Source organism: Anopheles nili, chromosome X (assembly GCF_943737925.1).
Source record: "Anopheles nili chromosome X, idAnoNiliSN_F5_01, whole genome shotgun sequence".
Classification (NCBI taxonomy): domain Eukaryota; kingdom Metazoa; phylum Arthropoda; class Insecta; order Diptera; family Culicidae; genus Anopheles; species Anopheles nili.
Window position 1 is genome coordinate 2,800,362 of NC_071293.1, and position 22,978 is coordinate 2,823,339.

The window sequence follows — 22,978 nt, forward strand, 5'->3', positions numbered from 1 at the left end:
CTGGAACCAAAGCTTCCTCTCCGACCAATTCCTCACAAATATACAAGTTGTTGAGCATTTTGTTTTTATCTTTTTATAGTATATAATGTTTAATTTACTGGTTTGCTTGCTGCAACGGTTGCTACGGACAGAATGTGGTGAATAAGATTTGATCTCCCGTTATTAAGGACAAAATGTCTCGTTTGGTATTTCTTCGCATGTTCTCAAAATGTTGCATTAAAACTAATGGCGAATCGTTGATGACCCACAAGCCATTGTGCCCAGCAAAAACAAAAACGAAATGATACTTGTGAAAGAAGAGCGAGTCAGAAGATCAGACCCCAGATATTGTGCACAGACGAAACGTCTATCCCGAAACAAAATAGTATATGGGAAACAACAACGAACATGATAAGCAGCACCTGCCAGCTAACGGACTCCATAGCTTAATAGTTAGTGGGTTAGTTTCCGACTCAAGTGACGCAAGACTCGAATCCCACTAGTCTGGACATGTTAACTCTCATGAGAGACCAAGAGCAACTGATTCAATATCGTTACAAATACATGAAGTCTATGATAAAGTTCGTTCACCAATCTTGTTGAGGAAATGAATAATGGAACGATTGAAGTCTTTTTATTTTGTCACTAATAAGTTGAGTTTTGAACAAATAAATTTTTGCTTTCTCTCCTCCCGAATAAATGTAAGTATAATCAGGCTAGTTGAATGTGTATCTGACAATAATCCTGCTGCTCAACTCTCTCTTCTATGGTTGTGTTAATGGGCATGTCTGGATGTGTATGTGTTGATAAGTTGATACACAAGAGACAGAGAAAACAAATTTTCCAAATTGTTTCGAAATGCCATACTAATAATATACCACCATCTGCAGAGGTACGCTAAACTGAGAGTCCATGGTGGGTTTAACACCTAACGCTGTTTCTTGCGCTTTTCAAAAATTTCATAAAGAACATCCGATCAAATGCGATGAAGTTGTCGTGTTCGTGCCCAGAGTTGTGCATTTCTTACTCCAAACGACATTGTTTCCTAACTTATCCTTCGAGCACATGTTTATGGCTACCATAACGATAAAATAACCACAAAATGGGCAGTCTCAAAACCATAGAATATACACCCTTGAAGAAGTGACAATGTGATTGGGTCTCTCCACATCACATGGTAATATAACACACCAATACCAATCATGAGAGACAGCATTCCGTATTTTGATATCAGAAGTAAGACCATATTCTGATATCAGAGAACAACGCCGTCAGAATCTACCAGAAAGGGATTCAAGTATTTTCTGCGAACCACATAATCGTGAGTGGATATCGGGTTCTTTTTTAGATCACTGTATCCGACAGGTAAAAATGTTAGCTATAATTCGATAACTTTCTTGGAGTGTACACTAAATTCTCTCTCGTGACCATTTTTGCGGGCAAGCCAGCGCCTGCACACTTGTGTTTAGTTATGTACACCACCCAATTAGTAGGTGATCTAAAGCACCGTGCGCTGGACAGTATACGTTCATAGATTCGCTTTCAAACTTATGGCACATTTTGGAAGAACATTTTCCTAAAAGGGGTTGCTCGCTGCAGGAATTGAGTAGTTATGCTACCCACACCTTTGCAGCGCGGTGATGATTTTCGCATCTCGGAAAAAGCCTTGCCCGCTTAATGGCCTCGCGAGGTATGTATCAAGAGAGGAAGTTAATTAATGAGAGTTGGAACTTTATCAAAATAGGCACATAAAACATCTTCACCCAAAACAAATCACATTCTACACATAATAGCTTCAGCACTGGCAAGAGATGAGCACCGTTTTGACCGGTATTGGGACCGATGTTGCTTTTATGATAGAAAATTACTCTCTTGATTAATCCAGCTCTTTGCTGTGCCAGCTGGATTTGAGATTAAACAATACTGGGTTAGTTTATATCATGAAACTATTGAAATGCCACATGTTAAATTATTCAAAAGGGAACATTGCAGTAAAATTATGACATGCCTACGTAGCTGCCGAGCTAACTACGAGTCAAACCAATGAATCAACGCCTAAATCAAATCGGTATTTCGTGATCCATTATAGCACCGGTTCCATAGAACACTGTGTACAATGCTATACTTTCTTATCTATGTGCAACTCGTGATTCTATGCATGGCATTCAAGGGGAACAAAGTTGTTTCTGCCGTTGATCACTTATCCACCATACATCCCATAACGAACCCCATAATCCAATCCACAGAATTGCTTTTCTTCTAGCAACAATTTCTCACCCGTTGTATCTGATGAACGCAATTTTACTTAACCGTTCTAACAAGCTCATTAACGACCGATAGCTTACGATCCATTAGCTACTGTGCGCTGAGACACTTGGTCCTTTGAACCGGATTCATCTGTCAGTGTACATTTTTTGTGTTTGTGACACTCTTCCATTTTTCATCATCGCTAACATAGATCAAATATAGAGCTTCCGAACATAATTCGAATGTACATGCTCCCTCTAGACAACAGATTGAACAAACTGCTCCGCGTAAGACGGGGAGGACATCATATAAAAGCGAGCGTCTCCAGCCCACGTGACAAACCGCAAAAAGCACCGTAAGAGCATGTACGAATGAATGTGCGAACGAATGTGTCAGTGTGCCTGTGCGTACACTTCTAATAGTAATCTTTCACTTCTCGTGAAAGCCCACAAACATCGTCGTACCCGTAAAAATACTTCTTAAAATTTCCGAAGGAGTATGGGCTTCGCGCAAAATTTTGCCCGTTTAACCGGTAATTGGGCTACAATCTATTATTGACTGGAGCAAAAGAGAAAAGAATAGAGTACGAGAAATATAAGAAAGGAAAAATAAGCACAGAGTAAATCAGGAAAATAAAATCAAGTAAAAATACCCACAATACAGAGAGAGAGAGAGAGAGAGAGAGATAAAGAGATAAAGAGAAAGAGGATAATACAGAGAAAATGACAGGAGAAGAAACAGTGGAAAAGAGAAAAAGAGTTAAAGTAAAAAACGTAAATGATACCAAATGTACTGGTAAAACATAAAACAAGAAAAAGAGTATTCACTCAGGACACACAGTGCTGGCGAAACAATACTGCATGCGACACACACCTCCGATCCTCGCACTTCTTCTCTCCTATCTCTCCACTCTCGATCTCCCACCCTCACTTGCAGGACGTGCAAGACCCAGCTCACCGCGACATCTAGTGAGCAGAGGCAGAAGCACATTAAGCCAAACGGGCGCTCGACACAGCGAGAAATCCAAAGGATACGGGAACGAAAGAAACACAAAGGAATGAGAGAGAGAGAGAGAGAAAGAGAGAAAGAGAGAAAGAAAGAAATAGAGAGAGAGAGAGAGAGAGAGAGAGAGAGAGAGAGAAAGAAACAGAAAAAGAGTAAGCGTGAAAGAGAGTGAGAGAGCGTGTCGTGTGTCGGGCGCTCTCAAGCGGGAGGATGGGAGCCGCTGCAGTGTCCAGTCCGGCAGCTCCTTACATCGGCAGCTTGCAGTTCGGGGGATTGCTAAACTTGGGCGCGTTGAGCCGATCGGCGTGCTTGATCCGGAGGTGCGATCGGAGGGTATCGATTCGACTGTAGGACGCCGGGCAGTACGGGCAAAGGGAGCGCTGGGGCGTATGCGAGTGGAAGTGGTGCCATCTATTGGTGACCTCCTTGCCGCAGGAGCGACAGCGCCAGGCCGTGCCAGGCTCCCTCGACGGCGTGAACATGTTATGGTAGGACATCTGATGGTGCAGCTGATAATGCGGGTGGTGCGGAAGATCGTTACCATCGGGCGACGAGACAAGACTGGACGGTAGGATACCGCTCGCGTGCCGTGGCAAGTGATGCTCGTACCGACTGCCGCCTCCACCTCCCCCCGGCCCTGCAACCGACAGAGAAAAGGAACAGAGAACACACCGATGGGCAACAGCGTCAACAGGCGGAGGGCCATTATACCATCCCGAGGGAAGAAAGGGGGAATAAAGAGAGTGAGAGAGAAAGAGAGAGAGACAGAGAGAAATAGAGTCAGGGAGAGAGTGTGAGAGAGAGAGAGAGAAAGAAGAGAAAATAGCTTAAGTGGTACAGGGTGCAAGGGTATACAACTCAGGTTTGAAGGTGATAGAGCAGAAGGACAAGCGAGGCGAAATGGGAGGACATGTGGAAGAGTAAAACATAACCAAAAAATCCAGAACAAAACTAGAAAAATATAAAAAAAAAGCATAACAGAAAGAATCATAAAGCGAAATGGACCAAACGAAACAGTTGAGTAAAACAGAGACAACAAAGTAGAGTGCGAAGAATGTAGTAGAAGTACGTGTGAGGCTGCTAGCTGTGCTGTTTTGATCGATCTGCTTATTTTCTCCAGTTTATTACTCTGGCAGCACAACACACGTATTACTAATTATTTGTTCTTATTTTCAATTTAGCTTCATTACACATTGTTTCTGTTTGCGTTCTTATTTGTAGCACAATTTGTCTCATTATTTCATTAAATTAATTGTTAAATGTAATTATATATTTTTTTAGTACAAAAAATCAACAAACAACATAAAATGGTAGAGTTTTGTAAAATAAAGTTAATGAAAATAAATTGTTAAGTAGTGAGCAATAAATAGAGAAAGATAGAGAGAGAGAGAGAGAGAAAGAGAGAGAGAGAGAGAGAGAGAGATAGAGAATGGAAAAGAGAGAGATATCAAGAAAGAGACTGAGAAACAATAACATAGAAATTATCTTAGCGGTTTTCAATTATTAGGAAGTTGAAGGCAATGATGGAAGTATACGCAAACACCATGGGACGGGTTACGCAACGGGACAATGTTGGAATTATGTACGGAAAAATCTAAAAAGCAAATCTCTATCACTGCACAAATAGAACGCGGGATTTCCATTTTAGTAGCCGGGGTATCGTGTCGATGATAAAATAAGATCACAATTGGCATGAAGATAATATCAGAAAACGGTGTGTTCATTTTTCCCATCACCGCTTATGCTACACCCTTATCTACTCTCAATCTCTCTCGCTGCTTTATTTCATAGTTTTGGCTGGTGTTATACTACAGTAGCAATTATCATGTTTCACGCAGAGCATACCGTGCATATCAAACCAAAATCTGCTCAATCGATCGATTAGTAGTTCATCTACAGACGGATGGGAGTGTGACGTGGATAACGAAGGAATAGTTTGTATTTTTGTATATTTTTTATTTTCAATTTTAGTACTGAATGCAGAACATGAAATGCAAAATGTAGAAAAGTCCGAACCCAAGCTAATGTGTCATAGGTCGGTGTTAGCATTGGAAAACGGAATGAAAAACTAAAGAAAACAATGCAATGTATAAAATCGTGCAGAAATTATGGTATACTAAAAACAAAATGTACCAGAGGATTGTGGATTGATTTCAGTACTGTTTACGCACAAGAAATTGAAACATAATCAAATCAAAGCAACCATAAAACCGACCAGTGTTGCGGCCAGTGTGATGGTGCGGCCGAGCGAACGAATACGATACGAACGGTCTGAGTGCTATATTAGTTCAATGGAAAAGCGTAACAATGATAAGCAAAGTACAGGAGGTTAAAACAAAGACGGGCGCGTAAAGAAATAACAATTACTTGGTGAGGTAGATTACTCCAACGAACGAACGGCAGGGAAAAGAGAGCGATAACAGAGAGAAAGAGAGAGAAAGAGAGTTAGAAAGTGAAGAGTGACCAAGAGTTAGAAAAGAGAACGAATAATCAAACGCAACACAAACAAATGAATAAAGATAAAGATAGTAATAGAGTTAGATAGAAATAGAAAAAGAAATACAAAGGTAGACAGATACAGAGATAGGTAGAGAAAGATAGAGATAATTATAAAGCTGAATGGAAGAAATCCAGATCACTCATGTAGCCAGAAAAAAATTAACGTGTTTTTCTCGGTCTGATAAGTTCCAGACCTCACCATTGCGGCTCAGGAAGCCTTGGTTTTCATTTTGCATTCCTCAGAATCTTGTGAGGAATATTTCGACAAATGATTGTTTTCGTGGAATGGAAAACCCTGTCCCTCTCAGAATTATGTGGTAACACTTGTCTAATTGTTGAGATCACGAGAATATCAATTGTTAGTGATCTTCATCTAATAGCTTGTAAGTACATACAATCACATGGGACTTGATATTCTATTCATTATCTATGCGAGCAAAAAGTCCGCTAGGTATTCATCCAGTAGAATGTTCATTGTTTTTTCGACATGCTTATGCGTAAAGAGAGAACGAGTTTTTCTTGGTCACGATAAGACCATACTAAGCAAGTATACTTAGGATGTGTTTGTCAACAGGTAAATTCATCACAAGCGAAGGCATAGAGCGAGGAGCGGTTTGAGTGAGGAACCCAAAAGTCTAAAGCAACCTTACGAGAAGAGCGGATAATTAAGCTAGTTCTGCATGTTGTTTCGAACAACGCCGGGTGCGAAAAGGGAACATGGACTCGGACAATGGTGCGAAAACGATCCAGAGAACGCGTCTGACATCTTCCGCTAATAACAACGAAGCGAAAGCGTCAGTACCTGTAGCCGCACTAAGGGAGCCAAGCAAGCCATTGGCACTGCAGTTTTGCCCCCAAATGCCCGGGTACGTCCAGAGGAACACCTGCTCTCTTGCCGGGAGATGCTAACCTTCATGAGAGCTTCTTGGGGTTTCCCTGGATCATTCGGAGGGCTCTTGTAGTAAGGGGTTCGAAAAGGAAAGAGTGCACTTGATTGGATGGAGGGGAGTTTAATTTCTTCTCTTGCTTTGGAGCACTGTGGAGGGCAAGGCGACAAAAGCAGACGTGTTCCGAGGCAATCGGACCCGCTTGGGGTGTTCTTAACATCCCGGCCACGGTGATCAGCGATCGCTTGTCAATCGGTGCCACAACATTCACACATTCAACTCAGGATGTTTGGAGCGGCAGTGCATGAGCAACGTATCGCTGCGTGTGTAAACCGCGGTACACAGGCTGCAGGCGTATTTGCCGGGAAAGTGCACGTAGTAATGATTGCGCACGTTGCACACAACCTTCCCGCACAGCAGGCACCGCTTTCGTTCGTCCAGGGAGTTCACCTTCTCGAATATCTGCGCAATGCGATAGGTCTTCAGCTCTGGAAGTGTAATCAGGATATAGGGCAGCAGGAGAAAGAGAAAGAGAGAGAGAGGGAAGAGAGAGAGAAAAGATAGAAAGAGATGACTGACACTCTCACACACAATGAAGTGGCTTGAACAAAAGAGAGCGACTGTTTCGTAACTTCCTGAGCTTCTATATTCTTTCGGAAAAGTGCGCGCGCTTGTGTGTGTGAGATAAAGCGAAGTAAGAGAAAGAGCAAGAGAAGAGATGCGAAGTAGTAGTAGAGCAATAGTAATTGAAGAATAATATGAAGAAGTAGATGATGAAGAAGTAGCAGAAGTAGAAGTAGTAGAAGTAGAAGAAGAAGAAGAAGAAATGCACGCAAAGAATGAGAAATAGAGAATAAGAGCCAGTTAAGGGCAGACAGATAGAGAAAGTGAAAGAGAGTCAGCCATACTGAGAACGAAACAGACAATGTAATGGAGTGAAAATTATTCTAATAAAAGACTTTATCTGAACAATATAAGATATGTGTGTGAGAGAGAAAAATAGCAAGATAGAGATAGAAAGAAATAGAGATAGAGAGAGACCACAACGGGGAGGAATGCGAGACATCTTGGAGGATTGCATAGGTAGAGGAAAAAGTAAAGTACTATTCATCGATTGAGACTGTTGGTGAAGTTGTTGGTGAAAGAGAGAAAAACAAGATTACAAGAGAGAACAAGAGAAACATGAGAGAGACAGAGTGTACAAGAGTAAGATTAAAAGGCATTCAAACTTGGGAGACAGAACAAAAGGACGTAAAATAGAGAAGGCAGGCAAGAAAACGTACAACGTTGGAATGGAAGTAAACGATATTTCCGTTCTTAGAGTTGGTCAATAAGATAAAATACTTAGAAACATAGTGATACCGTATCCGCAAAACTAGCCAAATGGCGCAGAAAACCGCAGAGCGCTATACTTCAACAAAATAAAACCATATCATTTCAAATCCAAGAGGCAGACAAGAGGCAAGTAAAACAATGTTATACTGCAAGAAAAGTAGTAGGGAATGTCAAATAGATTGTTATAAGAAGAGAATAAAACGTAACGAGCGGCGAAAACTGACACAAGAGAGGAAAGTGATTAACAAAAGAAGAAAACAAGAGTAGATGAAACAGAACAAAAGCAAATAATTGCTGCAAAAGAATAAGGTATCGTATATGCGAGCAAAGAGACAACAAAGAAGAGCATCGACAGCTGGCACTTCATAAGCTGGAGCCAAAGTTGTTGGACGTGCGAGCTTTCATCCTGCAAACCGAAATCTCTAAAGTCAACCGTAAATTCGAAAAGGGACACGCAACTAGTTAAGAGCCACGTGACACGATATCGAAATGTGATGTGCCTAAACCGCAGGATATGACGGCGCAGGATGAGCGTATGACATTCGCATACCTCGCTTGACGATTATCTTTGAAATATTCGGTACTAGCATACTTGAAATAATATCAATAATATTACAAATATAGAGAGATAGTTATGAATATATATTTATATGTGTATAAGAATAGCATTATATAAATAGAAGAGAGAGAGAGAGAGAGAGAGAGAGAGCGAGAGAGATAAATTGAGACAAAGCCAAGATAACGTAAAGCGGTGCAATGAAAAGTTCATTACGTTCGTTCAAGATCCTTAAGATAATGTACTACGAGATACGAGAGTAAGTTGAATCAGAAGTAGCAAACGTGGAGCAGTCGGTATCTTACATCGAATGAACGGGGCCGTTCTGGATTACTGGTAAATATATTGCTGCCAATAGATACTTGCATGGTGCCATATAAAAGAGAGCGTTACTTGTTGTAATAGGAATTAGAAATAGATAAAGATATTGATTTATATCAACAACGTACTTTAGTGTGGTGCATTCTTTACACAAACAAGAACAAGCGAGTCGAGTTCAACTGTAAGGCTAACAATACTAGCCCCCTCCCACCTTCTAATAGAACGTTAACTAACTGCTGAAGATGCAAAACGACGGGAGGTTCAAAACGAAGCAGAACGTGTTGCTAAATTTAACAGGTCTCTTTAGTATGTCCATGTACAATCGCTGGATTTTTCTGTACTCCATTAAAGAAAAGCATACGCAAGAGTATAACACTTCGGTCAGCTCTTGAATCAAAACGTGCTTGCTAAACTGTTGATTACCCAACATTCGTATACTGAGTTCCAACATGATTGGAAAACGAAGAACAAAGTAAAATATTAAACTTTAAAGTCGAGAACAGAAAAGTCACACAAAACAGTGCGACTACGACCAGTAAGCATGAACTCAAACAAAACAGAGCAATAGAGATGATAAATCATGAGATGTTGAACAGAAGGAGCGGGAGATGCACTAGCGTAGTAAAACAGAACCCAGTTCTGGACGACAGATTGCTTCTCCGAAATTCGGTGCTACCAAATTTAAATACTGGGAAGACAAAAGACAGCAACCTGAACGGTCTCTTAATATTCCTAAAGCAAGTGAATACCTGCTATGGATTGCTGACTATATTCTGCTTCTAAGGAAGCAATACGTGGATTTGTTAATGTTTCTCCCTCCAGTCTTACCGATACATATTTGAACTAAGTGGATAACAATCAATGTAATCACTCTTCCATCCGATCGCCGGCCCGGTATAGGCGTTCGATAACCGGTTTAATCGTTGACAATATGAGTAGAGCGCGACTACTGATGGAACCGATGAAGTAGAGTATTTCAAACATTTGTTTGTTTCGTTTTCTCCTTGCTTGCCACCTCGCGCACTAGTTTCTCGCCCATTAACCGGAAACTCTGTAGCACCATCCGTTTGGACTAGAATTTCTTTCACGCTTTTGCAGCGGCTTCACAATCTTATTTCTAACGCTGCAGCGCTGCTCCTTGGAGCAGTTTACTCCCGTACGCTTTCGTTTTTTCCCCTAACTTTTTTTACTTTCCGTGGAATAGTAGTTGTAGTAAACATAACATGATACTTTAACATATACGGTGCAAAGCCTAAGCCAAATCGTCACTGCTGAACATGAACCCACCGACCAGCGAGCTTGCAAAGTCCCCTGTCCGCTTCCAGAAGCCACGAAGCAACGCTGGACGTTCATACCCAATAAACTATAGAAAGAGAAGTGTGACGATGTGTGTGTGTTGTTTTTTTTTCTTTGCCTTTGTTTTATTAAGTCTTTTAGTCATCAAATATAAATTATTTTAGTATAAATTATAACAAATAGGATTTTAGCTGTTCATTTTCCTTTCTCCTCTTTTTCTCAAAAGTTCCGCTCAGTTTTGTTTTACTCCTTTTGTTGTTCTCATTTACCTTCTGCCCTGTTGGTTCACTTTTTTCTTTTCATGTCTGCCTTTTCGTTTCTTTTTCTTCCCCTATTTTTTGCTCCCTTTCTTTTTCACCTTCTCTTCCTCGTCCTTTAGGTTTTGTTTCCGTGTGTTGTTGCTTATTTTTTTCTTCTCATTTTTCGCACTTTTGTTATTCGTCTTTGCTACATTTACATCAGGTAAGATTCAATCATACTTCACCGGAAAAAGAGGAACGGAGGATATAACAAGAACAATAATAAACATTAAATATAAGAATGCGAACACTAGCTTTTAGAGATTAAAAGTAAATTGTCTTCCCGGCTGGGCCAGGATTATGTGCACCCATGGAAATTGCGCCCGACCCACCCTCCCCTCTACCCGAGACCCGTTACCCACCCCGTTTCTTCCCGCCGTTTGGCCCTCTTCAATTGAGTGTGTCGTAAACATAAATAGCGATTATTGCACGTACGTGATCTAATGGTAAGATAAAGAGGTGGCGCCGCAAAGCTAAGAAGGGCGTTTGCCAAGAAGGGCACCAAGGTATGGGCAGAGTGTGTTGGTGAGTGACGAGTCGGCCCACTGAGAATCGAACATGGGACGCACGGGGCTAGGAGGGTAGGGAGAGGAAGGAGAGAGGGAACGGGAAACAGGAGATCTGGAAAAGATGGACCAGGAAGATGGACAGCGCCAAATGCGCAATTTTACATCCCTTTGGCTCCCAACCTGGTGTCTTACTATTTGACCTTTTTTTGCACTTCCTTTTCCCGGTCATGCACGTACCCTAAAAAACAACACTCCTGCGGTACATGCTCCCCACTTGTGCTCTTCCTCTCTGGACCCACACAATCTCCCCTGGAATCTGTAAACGAACGGAAAACAAAAACCAACTCGATAGGAGCTTATCCTTTTTCCTGCGAGTTCCTGAAGGGAGCTCTAAATGCATTCTAAATGCGGAAGAGGGCGTTTCTCGAGAGGTCTGAGGGTTCTTCCGGAACCGCTTTCCCTTTCAAAACCACCCTTCCGTAAGAGGTGCCCCTTCGCCGGCAGCTGGAATGGAGAGGGCGACCGACAAAAGGACCTCGATCTGTGAACCCAAGGGCTAGCAGGTGGCTCTCCTAGTTACTAAAGAGCGGAACCGCTCCCTTAACCCATACCACTCGATCTCTACGAGTAAGCAGCATGGGTTTGTGTTACATTTACGCTACTAAACATTAATGAGATTAAGACGGTAAACCCCACACCGGAAGGGCCAACGAGAGGAAGAGGATAGAGCGTTGCTCGGAGGACCGAGCAAGAGTGCGGTGGCCTTGAGCGAACGATCGTACACCGAAACCGGAAGTGGAAACAGCTTCCGATGCCGGAAGCTCGTGGCCTCCAGTACTCATCAAGTGGAGTGTCATTCGAGTGATGAAACGGCGTGTAAATGGTAGGTTTCGTTATTCAAACCTGCATCCAAGCGTCTTCGCCGTTTAAATCTACACAACGCACCATCGCGCTTTTCCACGGATTTCCACCATTCCTTTTGATGCTCGTGCTCCTTACTGGATAATGAGGCGTGCTAACTCTAGCTGCTGACACGCGCCTAAGCTTGCGCGCTGTGTATGTGCGTGTTTGTGCGCCCACAAAATTAGCGCCCTCTGCCGGTGAGGCAGAGCCAAAACAAGCAACCCGTACGTAAATTGTAATAAAACTCACCTCATGGTAGCACATATCAGAGTATTAGGAGGCTAGGCGCTGGTATGTTTTACATTTGTGTGTGTGTGTGTGTGTTGTTTTTGTTGTGTGTGATTAAAATTAGCTCTCCCTCTCCCTACCCCTATCCCTTCATCCCTCACCGTAACCCGGTACGCTTTCTACTTAAGCGAGCACTGGCGAAAGCGTTTTGGAGCATTTCTAAGTTCGGCGTTCGTACCAACCACTAAACATTAACGCGGACTAGCGAACAGATTAACATTGCAAATTTTTGTGGGTGGGGTTTGTGCCCCCATTCGGCACCGTTTAACTCTAGCACCCGTAAAACGGTATAACATGCTAGAATAATATCTACGGCTGTTCCATGGACGTTAAATCAAACATTAAACAAGGCATACACAAGCACACTCTCACATAAATTGAACACTAACGAACAAACCTGAACGGAGAGGTGAAACGTAAAAGTAAGGAATATGTATCTCCTATCCCTAACTCCATCCTGGAGCTCTGAAGGAAGGGTAGGGGGAAGGGGGATGTGGGATATGGGGAGAGGGGTGTATAAAGGAGCAAAAAACACTAACAAAAGCAGTTCCCCCACCTGCGCCGCGGGCCAGCGCGTAACTTGAGATTAAAGTTTAAACAAGAAGATAATCGAACCAAAAAAAATACAAAAAAAGTCTAAGATAAACAAATAACAACAATTCACAACAAACGGAAAGTGTAATACGGAAAAGTGCACAAATAGCTCGTACACTATTTACAACCGTTCAAAATGAGGTAGACCGTTATACTTTAAGTTAATCATATATACGCGGTACGGATAAAAATAGGGCTTGTAGAAAATACCGAGGAGTTATATAAAAAAAAATAAAACGTAAAATATTCTGCTGGCGCTTACGAAATAAGTTTTGCTATCGCATATCATAACATTCTCGTTAAGTTGAGTAATATATAATTAATACAATTATAATAGCTCTAGTAATAATAATCATTAATCATATAAAAAACATACTTTTTAATTAAGAAACTTGAACATAAATAACATAAAATTGTGATTTCATATTGCACATTATTAGTATGAATAAATGTAGATATATTAAAACGCTTGTCTACGGATATGCTGTCTTTGTGTGTAAGCGTGTGACCAACATAAATACTCCGCGCTATGTATACATACCTACTACATACATATACATGGCAAAGAATACTTACATACAACATCATTCAACTACACTCAGCACTCGGGCGCACACACATCCACGCACACATACAAGCACGCACGCATACACACGCGCCCACGCACGTACACTAGTCTGAGATTACACATACTTGCAAAAACAATACATGTGTCGGTATCGCGCGGTTTTCAAGCATCTGAAACTGGCTTTGTTTTGCTTTAAACGTAATATATCTGGCCGTGAAGGTTCGTCAAAACCCCCCAATTTACTGCTATTATAGTGTTCCTATTTTTCTGCCGGTAGCGATCCTTCTCCCACCCTCTATTTCTCCCTTCCACTCTCTCTAGCCTTCTTGTTTAAATGTGGTTTGCGCGTGAACCAGGATCACTAGGAATGCTTCGTGTCGTGTAACTGGCGCAGGGCACTGGGCCATGTCCCTGTAGTGTTTAGCTCGCAGTTGGATGCAGCTATTGCTGCCCCGATGCTCGCGTGTGATGCGTTAGTCCCAAAGCTTAATCTATGCAATTCGTGTCTATTCTTCACCCTGCGCCGTAGTAAGAAGGACACCGAGTATAAGCGATCATTCGCGGATACGGTGAAGGAGAGATCTGGGATTGAATGAAAAAAATAGGGAGGTGTTGAGCTGACAGGGCACTCAACATACAGATCAGGCGCACGTGTGAGTGAATTCAGCGAAGGTCCTAATGAGTATCGTTCAACAGGCGTTTCTAACAGGTTGCGTTGCGTTATACCCAACACACACGTGCGTACACACTCGCAGTTCGAGAGATTGGCGCTCATACACTGCAAGTAAAACCATGCACACTCACAGCTGTCCCTTAGTCCAGCAGTTCAATAAACAAATTTCTATTCAGAAGGAATGTCAAACGTCAAACGAAATAAAGCTACGAGGTTTTGACAGCTGAGTAACGACAAAGGATCGCGCAGGATACTTTCAACGATCTCCTACTAAAGACATCTCGGGCAAATGTTCTCCACGTGCGACTACCTGAGTAAACCACTTGATCTAGAGCAGTCGCACCGAGACCTGAGCGGCGGATTCTGCACCACCCACCTTCAAGGGCTTTGAGGTACGCGATTAAGGTGCGTGTGTATCCAGGCGTCGTATCAGACATTTCGCTTCCATGCATTGAAGTCATCAGAAGCGTGTTTTATCACAATGTCCACCGCGCACTAGTACTTCCGGCCAGATGACGAAACAGCGTAGATGGAGCGAGGTGGAAAGGGAGAGCCGAGTGGTAGAACAAAGCTTAATTGTATAAAGATTCGCAGGGGTTAAGAGATGCGCAGGGGTTAAGGTGTACCTGTCCAAACGGAACAAGAAAGCACAGCTCATTGTTATCAGCTTGATATGGAATAGAAAATAAAAAAAACCATATGACTAGATAAGATAACGAAACACTGTCATATTCCCTTCCTTCTCTCCCTTTCCTCTCCACCCTGTATCACTCCCCTCCCGAACCTTGACTCCCGTTCTCCATCTCATCCCTGGTATCATCTCAAGAGGCGACATCCTCCATTTCGATTCTACCCGGATTCCATAAGTCGGTCGGTAAAGATTTGCAAATGCAACGTGCGTGTGTTTTTATCCCTTGTCTTCCAGCAAAATTCAATAGGCAGCTCCTGCTGCAGCTTGTACCTTGTGGTTCTTTTTCACATATTCATCCTCCTAGTTCAGCTAATTCAATTCACAAAATTCTAATGTAAATAATAGAAACGAACAAATCTCTACAATATTGCAACGCATGCACGAACGACTATACCGAGATTGTGTATAATGAGACTAAGATAATAAAAAAAATGATAATAATGTTTAACGTGTAGCGGTAGGGAGTCATTGGCCCAGCAAACTGGTCTACAAAACTCCACTAAGCTCGTACTTGGGCGCGCGCCTCAACCAAAAAGAAACCAAAAAACAAAATAAACTATAATTATGCTAGCGAGCTATCGCAATAGTCTGGGTACGGGAGAATTATATATATATATATATATATATATATATATATATATATATATATATATATATATATATATATATATATATATATATATATATATATATATATATATATATATATATATATATATATATATATAATGTTAAATGCGGCTCGTCACTAGACGGAGGAGGGAGTAGGGATCACACCAGACCTTATTTGGCTACGCAGCGGAAGGTAGATAGGTACATCCAAACGATTGCACGGCGTTACGATTAGTTAGAGCTACTTATGAAACTATACGATCAACGTCAACGATTACTGGTAAGGTGTGGGGGCCGGTACACGACACAAGAACGTCCTGACGAGAGACAAGGCTACCTAGCAGCCTGTAGGTTTGCAGAAGAACGAGCACGATCGGAAGGTTCGCGCACAATGTCCACCGTGGTCTACTAACTTCTTCTACTTTTGCGAGCGTATGCGGGGGTACGAAGTGAGCGGCTGAGGAAGAGAGAGAGAGATAGTGAGAGAGTGGGGAAGGGGAGGATATGGGAGGAGGGGGCAGGAAGGCAGGGTAAATAATTCGCAGTCGGGTCTGTGGCGAATGTAATCCGTGTGCGCGTCAGAGAGACAGAGTCAGACAGACAGACAGACAAAGCGAGAGATAGAGAAATAGAGAGTGTGTGTGAGAGAGAGAGAGATAGAGAGAGAAAGAGAGAGAGAGAGAAAGAAAGTGATGGGTAGTGGAGTACGACAAATGGGCCGTCGCCGAAGTGGGCTATATCCCTTAACCTAGCTGCGTATGACAGACGGGACCACCATTACTCTCATCCGTGAAACCTTGATAGGCCGCCTGATGGCTACCAACACCGGCACGCTTAATGACAGCGGTCGGATCCTGCTCGGGAAAGGAGATAGCGCAAATTGCCGGTAGAGGGCGCTTCACGCGATGCCGCCGACGTTGCTGCTGCTGTTGCTGTTGATGGTGGAAGCGTTGCTGGTGCTGCCGTTGCTGCTGCAGGTGTTGCTGTTGGTGGCGCTGTTCTGGCTGCAGCATGTGCCGTTGATGCTGCTGCGACTGATGCTCCAGCTGTAGTGGCGTTTGTCGTTGCTGGAGCTGGAGCTGCAGCTGCCGGTGTCGCCGGTCATAGTAATCACCCGAGGCTAGTTGGCCGCCGCTGTATGGGCGTGTCTCGCCACTAACAGCCGGACGAAGCAGTAGAGGCCAGCTAACAGCCGCCGTCGACGACGTTACATCCTCGCCGAAGCCTCGCCAGACGCAGCCCCGATGTGGACAGACGGAATGGGAAGACCGACTACTAGCACTACAACTACTACCGCGCGGTGGACGGGGAAGATGGCCGTGGCCGTGGCCGCCGGGCGGCAACGAGAGCACGGAGAGTGCCCGTACTCCCGTGCCATGCTGTGGCCGCCCAATACGACACGATCGGGTGAGTGTGTTCGTGATCGAACGCCCCAGCAAGTAGTCGCCGGCATGGCGGCTGGTTAAGCGAACCGATTGGCGGCTAATTGAGCGGCGGCTTGGGTTGGTGGTACTGCTGCTACTACTAGAGGCGGCTCTACTGCTTCGGTGGCAACCGTTATTGTACGTTATTGTACGTCCTGCCGGTTCGCAACAGGCTGCGTTGGAATTGGCCGCCTCGGCGGCGGCATACGCGGTGTTTGAGTAGCTTAGTGCACCTAAACCCGCTCTGTGTACTGGCGATCGGTTGTCGGCGAGGCCACTAACACTGGTGGCGGTGCAGCAGGTTGCGGTTGCGGTTGCGGTTGCGGTTGCGATTGCGGACAACAGTGGACGGGTCGGCGGCTGCGATGACGGCAAGGCGGCTGAATATGGATAGAGATATTGCGCACTGGTCGTCGGCGTCGGCGTTACAGATGCTGGGGATGGCGGAGGGTGGAAAGAAGCTGAATGGAGGGTGCTCTTGTTCGCGGGCTGGCGCAGGTCGTCCTCGTCGTCGTAGTCGTTGTTCTTGTGGTCTTGATAGTGGCCGCCAAGCCGCTGACATGGATCATTGCGGGATCGCGTGTTTCGATATCAGTCGGACATATCACCGCCATTTCCATCGCGGCCACTGCTACTGCCAAGGCCAAGGCCAAGACTGCTAAGGCTACCGAGACCTCCGAGACTGCCAAGGCCACCGCCGCCTCCAAGGCTGCCGCCTCCAAGACTGCCGCCTCCAAAGACGCCGCCTCCAAGAACGCCGCCTCCGCCGCCGCCGCCACTACTACTACCTCCACTCCCACTCCCACTTCCACCTCCTCCACCTCCTCCGATGCCCCCTCCTCCTCCTCCTCCTCCTCCTCCTCCACCTACGTCACCACAGCCGACATCTCTACCGCCGCCCGCGCCGGTAGTCATCATCCCGCTCATACCTAGCATACCACCTCCGGTGGGTTGTAGAGTGCCGCCGCCGCCGCCACCGCCACCGCCACCGCCACCAACACCACCGCCACCGCCGCTTCCTCCACCGCCACCGGGCGACACGGACGCCGCCACCGCCGCCACCACAGCCGCCGCAGCCGCCGCCGCAGTCGAGCTCGGAATGGGGGGGAAGTCGGACTTGAAGGAGCCCAGGGCGTAATTGGCCACCGCCGCTGCCGCGGAGAACTGCTCCGACTTGAAGCTGTTCGCCACCGCGGCCGCCGTGGAAAAATCGGGCTTGAAGCTGCTGTTTGCGGCGGCAGCCGCTGCCGAAATGGCTGCTGCCGCCGCAGCCGCTTGCGACGCCATGGTGGGGGATAGCATGTTTTCGAACTTTCTGGTGTCGGGGTTGAACATCGGATGCTTGAACTTGCAATGCGTGCGCAGGTTATCGCTTCTGGTGTAGGTCGCCCGGCAGAGTGGACATTCGAAGCGGCCCGGAAAGTGCACATGGTAATGGTTGCGTATGTGGGTGACCACTTTGCCGCAAAGCTTGCACCGATGCAGATTGCAACCGCCTGAGAGCCGTTCAAAGGTCAGCCGCATATGCCAGGCCTTGGAGCCTGTTGGGAAGATATACATACACACAGAGAAGAGAGAAAGACCAGAGAGAGAAGAGAAGAGGGATAACAAAAACAATGAGATTGTCACACGCGTGGATCCTTTTTTGCTTTTTTGTTTGTTTTCAAGTTGAAACAAGTAGCAGTGGCAGTAGTTGTAAGTAGTAGTTGGAGGGATAACAGTTGAAGTAGTAGGATAATATTATTAGTTACAGTAGTATAGTAGTAATGGTAGTAGTAGTAGTAGTAGTAGTAATAGTAGTAATAGTAATAGTAGTAGTTATAGTAGTAGTAGTAGTAGTAGTAGTAGTAGTAGTAGTAGTTCTAGCAGTAAATGGGTTGATGACGGCGTTTTTAAACAGTTCGCACGTATGTTTTTGAGTATGTGTTTCGATGTGTTCAGATGTATTTATGTCCTGTTTGTGTCTTGTGTGGAATGTACGGTGAGCGTTTATCTTATCGAATGACAGAAGAGAATTAAGAGAAATCGTGAAGTTGGACAGATGGTTAGACAGTTAGAAATGAGGCAGAACCATAGTAACATGATGTTAGCAGAGTTAGAGAAACGGAGACAAAAAAAAAAGAAAAAAATACATTCGAAAGACAAGAGTTTGGGAGAGTTCAATGAAGAAATTTCGATATAGAGTAAGAGCCATTGGCTTAATGGAATTTAACTTGTAGTGATCAACCGGACACGGAGAGCAATAGTTTGCAATTGAAATACTTTCAAAATGGTAAATGAAATTATAAACTGCACCGAAAAGCAGCACCGAACTTCACCGAAAACATTTAATATTTATGATTTGTAATTTATCTTGATTTTGGCAATGATAATTTTTTAATGATTTTTTGCTTTAAATCAATAAAGGACTTACGAGCACGTAAAACCAGCTTTACTAAACGGTTGAAATTATCTGGATCAGTATATTAAAATGAGGACAGAGTTAAATTAATCACACATTTTCATTACATTGCATTCAAAATTGAAGTCGTGCTCAATTTATTAATCCAAGCTCCACAGGAGCAACTATTAAACAGGAGAAATTATGTGGAATCTGTCCATATTAAGAGAGAACATATATAAAGTAAATAAGGATGGATAACGAAACAAACAACAATAAAAGCTCATTCTCCTCATTTAAATCCACTTTCTATCGTAATATAATTTCAAGTATCGATCATGTAGAAGGTTCCTTCGCATATACCGACAATGGAACCATCCAATATAGTTTTATGAAATGCTTTCTACACAGAATTATTTCATTTGAAAACAAATATCATCCTTTAAGCATACTGCTTAAAATTACGAAAAACAAAACAATTTTAAAAAATCAAAGGAAGCGAAGAATCTTCAACCTTAGAGAGGAAATATTCACGTAAACAAAGAAAAGAAAACATAGCAGAGTAATGAAGTGAGTAATAAATGATCAAGAAAGTAGATGATAACCACAGATATGAAAAACATGAGGTGAAAACACACTGTTTGGTTCTTTATTAAGACTGCTTTGTTAAGAAGAATAAGAAGAAGGAAAGGAGATAGATTTTCAGGGGGTATGTTCTGTTTATTTTTCCACTTGCCTTCTGGTGGTGAGAGGTCATAAACACGCTATTTGAATTATGGATCAATTAAATTTAGCTAGGAAACATTCTTACTGACCGACACCAAAGATAAGCACAACCAACATGTTTGTATGGCTTTATTCTATACAATAACACAGGGAAGCTGATTTTATGTTTACAGGGGAAGCACGTCGTGTTCCTTTCAGCTTGTTTTTATCATTGATATTTTACTTCTAACTCAACTCAAAACAAAATATATAAACAGAATATTGTACAGCTCATTTCCCAAATTAACAGTTTTATATACATCGTGTAGAAAGTAGTAGGGCGATGCTCAAACGCAAAAGACGTAGAAAAGATGGAAAAACAGTTTCTTAAGATATACGTTACGCACTGCGATCCTATGCTTGTTTTGTTGGTTTGGTTGCATAGTTATTGTGTTTTCATGTATGTTTGTTTGGTTGTATTTTTTGTTTCGTTTTGTTTTGTTTTGTTTCCATTTTGCTGCGTTGTACAAGTTGTACTGAAAATCAGTCGCAGTTACAGAAATGGTTACATGGTCGTCTCGAGTAGTGCTCTTGTTTAGATGTACTCAGTTAGATCAGCAAAATGGAATGAAAATACGGTAAAATATACGGTTGGAAAAAATCGTTTGCATGAGAAGACAGAGAAGAGTAACAACACACAGTACATTCAGACACAATGAGTTCGAAAAATGTGAAGATTTTGTTTGTTTTTTTTTGTTCTACATACACAACAGAGGAGAATTGAGAACATCGAGAAAAAGATTGGAAGGCTTTCAGCAAATCGGGAAATAACGACGACACGGATACCATGGCAGGACACGCTCGCCGTTGCCGCATAGTGTGTGCGTGTGTGTTTTTTGTGGTTTTATTTTCTTTTTTTTTACTATCTGGTTTCCACCAGAACAAAAGATGGCGAGCATCCTTTGACTAACAGATTCGTTTGCTTTAAACGTATATGAATGAAAGAAAAAAGATACATACTGTTTAGAGATTAGAAATAGAAATTCGAACACGACGAACACAAGCAGCACCAGTGAACAATTTACACCTATTATTCGTACCCGTGCGCGGCACACGGCAGACACATCGAGAGCAAAAGGCAGGAGAGGCAAAAGGTACGTTACGATGATACAATTTGTGTTTGAAACGATGCAGTTGTATGAACACACACACACACAAAAAGGAAACAGATGGAAGCTTAGGAAAACGTACAGTGCAGCACAATGAGAACAAAAGTCTGATAACAACCGGTCGTCAAACGAGCCCTAGTCACATTTAGGAAGGTGAAGAAAAGTAACAGCACGTCAAGGTTTAATGTGGGTTTTTTTAAACTAGCAAAAAACTAAGAGAACGGATGGAATGGAAATTGGATAGTCATGCGTGAGGGTTGCCGGACCGGGCTCAAAAAAGTGGGAAGCAGAGGGAGAGTCCAACATTGCGAATAACACCCTCTTTATGACCCTTGAAGGGAAGAGGAGGCCTTGGCCGATCGTGACACCTGGAAACAACAAGAAACGAGAACGGAACCGAGCGGTTGAAGAATCCTGCCCTAAGCAGCCTTCTGCAAGGGGCGAAACGTCCTGCGAGGTGCGGTTAGATGGTGTTCAAGCGCAACGAAAGTGTGATACGGGATTCCAACACAGAGGATATCACGACTCGCTACTACGTTAAACGTCAAAAACCAAATAAAACGGAGGCTATACGCAAAACGATGAAACGATAGAAATTAACAAAACATACGAACCGAAGATACAAAATGCTATGATAAATGTTGCCCACGAGCCCGCCAAGTCCTTCGAGCATCCACCTCCTTCTCACACTAGTCTAGTTTGGCCCAGACTACCATTCATACTGCCCATTTAAAGCGACATTGCCACTTTACCATTAAACGCTGGTATGACAGCTACTGTCACGGTCACTAAGTAGGCTCGAGTGACAGTTTACATTTTTCCCTTCTTTTTTCGATAGTTGACTACCCACAAGAAGACGGTCGGGAGAAAAGGATCGAGAATAAGGAAGTACAGTGACGTGTTTAAACTATGACTTCCAACGTCCTTTCTCCTCTGAAACAACACCCACTTTTAATCATACGCAAATGATCGAGCCTTCCCGCTGCTGCAAGTGCATTTTAGTAATTGTAACTTCATCTCATCCCAGTCCATTCCTCTGTGACATTCTCCTGACTCTCCACACACCCACACACAAACATGCATTCGCTAAAAGTAGCTTGTAGAAAGTTACACCACTCGTTTTTCGACAGACGGGTCGATAAAAACTGCGCCACTGCGTGCACAATGAACCAAAAAAGGCCAAACATGTTTTTGTCACTTTTTTTTCCTTTTTTTTGGTTTTCACTATCTCTAAATATCACATCTTACGATTCATCTAGTTTTTTTTTCTTGTTTAGTTTGGTTGTTGGTGGTTTAGCTCTGTTTGTTCATTCTCTTATTCAATTGTTTACTTTTACTCTCTTAAACAGTACGGTTTCATAACACTATATAAGGTATCATTAAGCCCATAAGTTGTTTTAACGACCTATTATTTCACTAGATGTCAATTGTTTGGTTAATTTGTCTTCCGTCACCACCCTATTTCATCTTTCATTATTTTGTTTAATACTATGATTTAATGAGCTGTTCGCTATTCTGGAGGTTGGGGTGGGAGAGGAATTAATATCATAGTAATATGTTTTAAATATGTAATTTTATCTATAAACCTATCAACTACGCAATGGTACGTAAATGTTAGTTCATTATTTTATATGGTTTACGGTTGGTTTTGTTTTCAAACGGGGTGGGGGAAGGAGTTTTTACGCATATAAATATAGTTTTCATATCATATAAAAATATAAATGTATATGTGTTTGTAGATAATCCTACCGTATTTTTTTGCTTCTTTTGTTTTGTGTCTAAATGTGTATACACTTGCATTCATGTAATTGGCTGTATTAATATTTGTGTTTCCTGTACGATACTGGCTCATCTCTAAAAAATTGTCAACCCTACTCCTAATTTCGCGAAGCACTAGTCGCCTGAGCACATGTTACTATCTGGCTCCTCTTTTGTTATTAATTGCTATATTATATATACTTTTTTGTTTTAATTATTAACGAACCAGAGAGCACACCGCAACGAAGAGCGAGAGAAAGATAGCGAGAGAAAGAGAGAG

The 22,978-nt window shown here is 43.0% G+C and overlaps 1 protein-coding gene across 1 annotated transcript; it reads right to left on the minus strand.

Annotated features, from left to right (window-relative positions):
- Nucleotides 1–17,277: 17,277 nt before the first annotated feature.
- LOC128728763 (alanine and glycine-rich protein-like) lies at nucleotides 17,278–18,246 on the minus strand. Its single transcript, XM_053822408.1, has 2 exons — nucleotides 17,517–18,246; nucleotides 17,278–17,336 (listed from the first exon to the last, which is right to left on the minus strand). Exons 1-2 carry the CDS (start codon nucleotides 18,244–18,246, stop codon nucleotides 17,278–17,280), a joined length of 789 nt encoding a protein of 262 aa, XP_053678383.1.
- Nucleotides 18,247–22,978: the final 4,732 nt, after the last annotated feature.

Excerpts from the sequence above, each read along its gene's own strand:
- LOC128728763 (XM_053822408.1), bottom strand. The coding sequence starts at position 18,246 with ATGTATATCTTCCCAACAGGCTCCAAGGCCTGGCATATGCGGCTGACC. Across the intron at positions 17,337-17,516 it reads AGGAGGAGGAGGAGGGGGCA|GCCTTGGCCTTGGCAGTAGC; the intron begins TCGGAGGAGGTG and ends TTAGCAGTCTTG.